The sequence below is a fragment of the Dendrobium catenatum genome, unplaced genomic scaffold, assembly GCF_001605985.2.
Source record: "Dendrobium catenatum unplaced genomic scaffold, ASM160598v2 fragScaff_scaffold_716, whole genome shotgun sequence".
Classification (NCBI taxonomy): domain Eukaryota; kingdom Viridiplantae; phylum Streptophyta; class Magnoliopsida; order Asparagales; family Orchidaceae; genus Dendrobium; species Dendrobium catenatum.
The window spans coordinates 24,220,299-24,228,065 of record NW_021319178.1 but is presented as its reverse complement, the minus strand read 5'-3'; the positions used below and the strand labels follow the sequence as shown (position 1 = coordinate 24,228,065).

The 7,767-nt window shown below is 33.2% G+C and overlaps 1 protein-coding gene across 1 annotated transcript in view; it reads left to right on the top strand.

The window, feature by feature from the left end:
* The first annotated feature begins 293 nt into the window (after nucleotides 1–293).
* Nucleotides 294–7,767, top strand: part of LOC110108099 (AT-hook motif nuclear-localized protein 20-like) — a 17,373-nt gene continuing 9,899 nt past the window's right edge. Inside the window, exon 1 of the mRNA XM_020838617.1 lies at nucleotides 294–559. Coding sequence (XP_020694276.1) covers nucleotides 294–559 — 266 coding nt within the window. The remainder of the gene's footprint in view (nucleotides 560–7,767) is intronic.

Genomic DNA, 7,767 nt, shown 5'->3' with positions numbered 1-7,767 from the left:
TGGAGGTGGCTTCAATTCTTCTCTTTTGTTGAAATCTCATGGCCATCCTAGCTCGTTTTCCATTTTTTTTGGATTCTCTCTCACATATATCCTAAATAATCTTTTACTACCCTCACTGGTCTAACTCACATATATCCTTCACATGCCAGTGAATCGTCTCACAAATTTGAGCTGAGGCTCGTAATTAAAAAAAAAAAAATCTTTTTTCCGGCTATTTCTTGCTCCCTTTACTACATTTGGAGGGATAGAAATGGGAGAAGGTTTGGCAATATTATTGAAAGTGTTTCTACTACATGAGAGCTCTTAAATATGTCTTCCTCCAGGAAGAGTTGATGTTTACTGCAGCAGTTTCTTTATTAATTGTTGTTTTGCATTCAATGGCAACTGCTTTAGTGTTTCTGACTCCCTCCTGCCTGTATTGGCTGTATATGATCGATTTCTTCACTGTTTTGGCATTTCATGGCATTCATTCGAGCAGAGAGGGGAAAAGAAGGGCTCTTAAACGAGGTCTTAAAACTTCTGACTTGCTTATTAAGAGAGGGATCCCGGTTGCCTCCAGGTGTATTATTTGCTCTGTTGAGCCTGAATCACACTCACACCTGTTCTTTCAATGCGATTTCTCATATGCTATTCTGCAAAATATCATTCACCAAATGGATTTGTTATTGCTGAGACCGACTCTCAACCAGTTATTTTCACATCTTGAAGAAAGGAACATTTGCAAACAAATTAAAAATTTTTACTTCCTTTCGAATTGCGCTGTCATTTATTTTATTTGCAGGAAAAAGAATGGTAGGTTATTTGGCAATTCCTTTATGAACCACTTGAACATTGTGGACAAAATTAAGAAAGCAGTGATCTTTAAAGCTACCAAATGGAAGAGTTTTCATCTTTTTCAACACCTGCTGTGCTGAATGCTTTTTCCCCCTTCTCTATGTATGATTCTGTTTCTTATGGCTGGGCTCATTCATTCGGTTTTTGGATTGATTCTTTTCTCTGTTGGTTTTTCTGATACCCTTTGGAGAGTCCTTGTTGGCAACCAAGGTATCAGCCGGCTGCAAGGTTCGAACATAGTTGTTTTGATGGACTATGATGAATGTTGGTCCCCCAGCTGCTCCTTTGGATGGTCTTTCCTGGCAACCGGGAGCATTTTGATGCTCAATTTTCTGTGGGAGATTCTTTTTTATGCATTCTGAGTCCATTAGCCCATGTTTTCTCTCTTCTTCCTTTTGTTCCTATTTCATTTTTTCTCACTGCTAACATTTTTTATGTTGTTTAGCATGTGAGCTGGCTGTTTTGTTTTCAACACCTTTTACTTGTAATCTTTTTCATTTTTATAGAATGGATAATTTGCCCCAAATTTTCCCAAAAAAAAATAAAAAGAAAAGCAGCCCTACTTACCACAAAAATCGAAAACCAGGATGAATCCCTGCAAGTCCAAACCAAAAGCAATCTCTTGTATATGAAAGGATGAAAAAAAAATGAGAAGAAGAAATTAAGCCACGAACAATAAGATACGAGCAGCCATAAAATCTGTCACACCACCTTCATCACAAATTAAACCAAAACCTAAGGCCAAATAAACAGATAAAGCAGAAAAAATCGATACCATGAAGCAGCCAATAGAGAGACAGAGAATGCAGCCGACAGAGGAAGCACAATCGCAGGCAGTCGAGGAGAAACCGAAATAGCAGATAGTCTGCCATACCCACAAATCAAAGTTAACTTGAAGGAGATAATTAAATGTGCTAAAAGTATGAGGATAGCTTCTAAAATACTTTCTACAAATAATTTTATCTTTCCGTTGAAAGTTCTCTTTATGAATAATAGTCGAGAGGCTGAAGATTCTATTGCCAAAAATGTCAATCATTGTGTTCCCTCAAGTGGCCCAAAATTTTCAATCCAGAGTTAATTTAGCCAAAGTTTTCCACCTGAAAAAGGAAACCAAATTGCTTGGCTGTAATTGAATGGAAGACATAAATGTCATGTTGCTATCGCCACATCAAATTGATGGAATTTTTGCAGAAATTATTCAGCAAATATAGCACCATGTGATGAATGCTCTTTTTTTTTTTGGAACTGGAGAATCTATCCACTACCATTTCAAAGGGAGAGCATGGTGACGTAACTATCTATCAGCAGAATCGAGCGAGGCCACCCACCGATATCAATCTCACACTTGCTTTGCCCCACTGAAGAGGCGAGGTCATAGTAGAGAAGATTCAAATCCGGGAGGTTTCCAACAGTGCTCGCCCACCAACCACCCTAAGTCTCGATGGATATGAATGCTCTTCCCATTACTGAGGAATCTGACAGTTTGTGTTTATCACAAACAAGAAGGTGTGAGAAGCAGTGGATTAAATGAAATTGACTTTTGACCTGTAGTTTCTTGATATGATTCAGTGCAGGGAGGCATCATACCTTACTTTTAGATGGGTCCTGTCGGCCTGTAAGGCACTCTTCCAGCCGTGCCCTTTTTATAGGCATTACTTTCCAAAAGGAGGTTGGAAGCCAAAGCTTCCTTCTTTTGGGAATGAATTGGGAGCCATGGCTGTAATATTATGTCAAATGAAGAAGAAAGTGCAGCAGCTAATTTGTATTGTGGTTGCGATTCATACAGGAAAAAAACGTCTCGAAGAACTTGATAAATGAAATAAAAGTGAGCTCTATTGGGTGCTTTTCAATTCCATTCAAATTTGAAATAGGAGACTCATAGTTTTGAAAAAAAAAAAACTTGAAATCTTGTAGTACTCCTATGATCAACTGGGCTATGTTCATCCGGAGTCAACAAATAATTGTAGATGTTTGGGATGATCATTTTCTAAGAAGGAGGTAGTACTGTGTGACTTGTTATAAGCAAAGAGGATCCTATATATAAAGAAAATTACTGTCAATCATCTCATTTTATAAGTTAAGGTTGAACCTCTCTAATTCTGTATAATCTAATTGCTTCAATCTTATTTCCCTCTTTTTGTTGAAGAGGGGAGAGTAAGTCAACCTAGAGTCGATGAAGGTCAAACAAGAAAAAAGCTATAAAATTCTCTATGATACTAAGAATTTTATTTAATTGTAGATGTCCTTAAAGTGTAGGATTATATTTAATGAATAGTTTTTAGAGGACATTCTAGCCTTTTTATTAACAAAAATATATTAAATTAAATTAGCATATATTCTATAGTTTAAATTATTTATTCTACTTTGAAAGTACCTAAATGATCCTGCTCATGGGCTCACCAAATGGGTTTGTTTATGGTAGGGTTAATTTGAGTGCTCGACCATTAGCTATGATTGATGTTTTATTGGTCAGTGCAACCATTAAAGTCTTGGATTAATCAGTAGAGGGTACTATTTTGAAGCTAAAGATGTTAAAAGCCTCATCTAAGCTATAAATCAAAATTTTAGAAAATAAGGCAATAGAAATAATTCTAAGAATGTTGAAGAAGAAAATTAGAAGATGAAAATTATCTGTTATAATCTTTGTGTTAAAATACTCATCTTTGCAAGATTAATTTGATGCTACAAATGACCTTTGAAATAAAGTCATATATGCATCACAGTAACATTAAAAAGTTGTTGATGGTAGGCTTTCAATTTTGAGAAGATGATTATCTCTTTAAGATCATTATAATAATAATGATGGCTTATAAATTAGGCTTTTATAGAATTTACTTTAACTTTATTAGGAAGTTTAAATCAGGGTGTACCAATAATAAAAAAACTCTTAAAGCTCCAAGGTCATCGTTTAGATGCATAGTAAAAGAGAGTCTTTTGGGGGCAAGTCGGCTGGTAAGAAAATTGTAATGGTCAGTTTCTTATTTACTCATCTAACACCTAAAGTTGTCTATTTACACACCTACCACTTAAAAACTACTTGCCTTTCTAAAATTTCATTCCGTCTTCCTTCCATCAGAACCCGCACGACGTTGGATTTTTTGCTTGGCAACTCTCCCATTCGGTCTTCCCATTTCTTCGTCTAGGGTTCTCTCTTCGCTCGGCATCTTCGTTTCGTCTTATACATTTCTTGTCTTAGGTATGATGTTGTATTCTCCATTTCTCCGTTTAGATTTGAACAATGTTATCCCCATTTCTCCGTTTAGAGTTCGTTCTTCCGCATTGGCAGTTCCTCAAAAAAAAAAATTTTTTTGAGAAATATGTAAGAATCTCAGTTTGAAATCTCGGCATCTTCGTTTCGTCTTCTACATTTCTTCTTCGCTTGGTAAATCTCAGTTTCGGTATCTGATTCTGTGCAGGTCTTGTGTTTCAGTTAATTTAGTTCTTAAGTGAATTGGTAAGAGCACATTGTTGTCAAATTGGCATTTTGGATATACACCAAATCTGTAGGTGGATGTGATTTTGATCTTCTAATCGTGAATGCAAAAATGATCTAAAAACTGATTTGTAAAATGATGCAGGTGGAATTAATTGTTTCTGATGATTAAAATCATCTCAAAACTTATGTATTTGTCTAATTTCTGCAGAACGAACTGATGTCAAAATATCTGTTGTGCACCAGAATTACAAAAGAGAAGCAATTGTGTGAATAACTGGATTACATAAGCAGAATAATTTATGTAGAACCATTTGATGTCAAAATCTCTTTGGACGGGAGACCGAAGACGTATAAAGCTTTTACCCCAATGAGGTTTTCTGGAACGACAGATCAAGGACGAGCAGACGGGAGGCCGTTTACTGAAGCTCACGCCACACATCGAGCAATTCTACTCCATCCGGATGTTCGCTCAAAATGGAGAAGGTGGGTGGCGTTTTCAACAAAAATGAGATCTTAGTTCGACGGAATGAAGAAGATGAGCAAACGCCAAATGAACCGCTCAAACAAGAGGAATGGAAAATGAGTTTCATGTGACTGAGAGAAGACGAAAAGGTATTTTAGAAAGTCAAGTAGGTTTTAAGTGGTAGGTGTGTAATTAGAAAACTTTAGATGTTAGGTGAGTAAATAAGAAACTTTTAAGTGTTATATATAAAAATATATCAAATAATAAATGTGCAACTACATTATATCAAGAAAGTAGACAAAATAAAAGGGGGATGACACTCCCTTATCTTAAACCTCCTCTCTCTCCATCTCTATGTTCCATAGAGTTACTCTCTATAATTATAAATCCCTCCTATACCAGACAAAATATAATTATTACATTTTTAAAATTCTTCTCAAACACCCATTTATATAGATAGGGAGCGTTGGTCTTTTTTTTTTTTTGGCAAAAATTATAATATTATTAATAAAAATAAAGAGAGTTAAATAACAAGTAGAGCAAAAAAATAGAACAAGCAACACATAATGATCTCACAAAAAGTAATGTCAATGCCATAAGAAAATAAAAAACAAAATATATAGATATTGAATACAATGATTTTAATAACACTTAAATGTTAAACTAATTTTGCATTAATTTCAAACACATTGGTCCTTACATTATTTCTAATGTGCTCAATTCAAAAATCATGTGAGCTCAATATTATGATGAGCTCTTTAATGTTATTCTCCGGTTGCTCCTTTGTTGTCTCGCTTTACTTCTATAAATTTTTTTTTATAACCTATAAAGAGGTCTACATGTTACATTGATTTTATACCTCTTTATTTTACTTCTATAATCTTGTTCCTTTTAGATCTGAGTTACAAACTTTTGAGATCCTAAGTTTTAATTGTTAATAAACTAAACTTCTTCTTTTGGATGCATGTCTTTATCCTTCTTTGATTTGCTTTAATTTAATCTAAAATCATATCTGACTTCTCTCAAAAAAATAAAAAAATAAAACTCCAATAAAGGGAAATGCACGGCAATTCAAGCCTTATTTTTAATCCTAAAATGCGTCACCGTGCAGGCACATGGACACCTTAATAGTTTGACCTGCCAATTGTAGTTGGTGGTGAAATTTCAACGGCTCATTTTTTTGTATTAGTCGTGTCGGCAAATTTGAATTGCTTAGCATCGTAAGCAGCTCTTTTAGAATGATGCGCTCATTTATCTGTTTATTGAGAGTTTTGACTATCAATTAAGATATTCTGAATTTGAAATTTATGTCTGTGATATATGTATAAATTTATCTTAATTAATCTAAATATTTCAAAAAAAATTAAATAACTTTTTGTTAATAAATTCATGTAGCTCACCTTGATTTATTTATTAGGAGTTTTGACTATCAACCAAAAAGTTAAATCTTGAACTTGAGCCTTGTATACATAGGTTTTGTTTGAGACGACTTTTTTACTGCTTATTAAAGCAAATTTTTAGTACGAAAATAAAAAATTTTGTACTAAAATGTTGTTTTAAAAAATAATAAGAAAGCTGCCCCAAATGAAACCTTAATATTTGTGAATTTATCTTAATCAATCTAAATATCCTTCCAAAAAATATTTATTTTTGAATGAGACAAGTAAAAATAGAATTTGGTTTGATAATGACTAAACCGCCAGGAGCTTTCCACTTCAGGAGTAAAGATAATGACTAAAATTTTAAAATATTATGTATATATATATAAAAGAATATTCAAACGCATTGCGTCAAATAACAAAATATATTGTCATGTATTTTTAATAAATGACTTTATCTTTTTTTTTTTATTACTTGTCATTGCTTCTGTTGTAAAATTACGTGAGAAATTTCTAAATGTAATTTATCATTCAAAATCTTTATTATTTTCCCAATCCAATGAGGCAAATTAAAAAAAAAAAATCTAGTTTTCTAATGTTTGATACCACTTAACTGCAGCAGTTTATGATTGGAACGATGATTTATTTAGCTTCCCAAAAAATATTTTTAAGATATTGATAAATAAATAAATTATTTTAATTATTTTTAAGCTTATTGGAATTTGTTTATTATTTTATAATCATAAAAAATATATAATGATATTTATTTCAAAAAATTTATAAGACAATCTCTTCAAACAGTTATCTTCATACCGTTGCACCGCACCTTCATCACAATAATACTGTAGCTAAATAATGACAAATTGAGACGTAGGTGTTGTGAGAGGTTAAGCTATTTGCTAAAAAACTATTAAGCCGCTAATTTGAGTTGTTCAAATAAAATAATCATTTTTATTTATTTCATATCACTATTAGAAAGCCACCCAATCTTAGACATAATTCCTGAAATTATTATCAGTAGCTGTTAATTGTCAGTGGTTTCTGTTAGTGTTAGTTAGATTAAACAATATATTCATTATAAATGTTATGCATGAGAGAGAATAAGCTTTATTTACAAATTAGATTATGCACATGACATGTTCCTACTAAGATACAATATAAGAAATTAAAATCGAAGGGGAGACAGGAAACCCCCACCCAAAAACAAGCTCTAGCACGATTAGTATAAGGCCTAATTAGACATCAACATACTAACCTGCAAAATAAGAAAGATGCAAAAATCGAAGGCCACTTGCGAGTCTCATAGTATCATCGAAGGAAAAAAACATAGCAAGGAACGGAGAGTCATGCAAAATGAAAACTCAAAAAATTATTAGAATGAGAACAAGTTGCAAGAAATACAGTCAGAAACACTACAGGAAAATCATCAGTTTGTGCGGATTATTTCTTTTTGAAAATGACGACTAATTTGCGACAAAATTTTGATTTTGATTTTTTTTTTTTGCGGATTTGTGGTGGATTTTGGCAGCAGAAATTGCCACCGCAAATCCACCTCAAGCAGAGTTATAATATAAATCACTATAGGAAAATCACTCATTACCGGTGGAATTTAAAATTTTCCGATGAATACCCGGCATAATTTTTTTTCGACGATA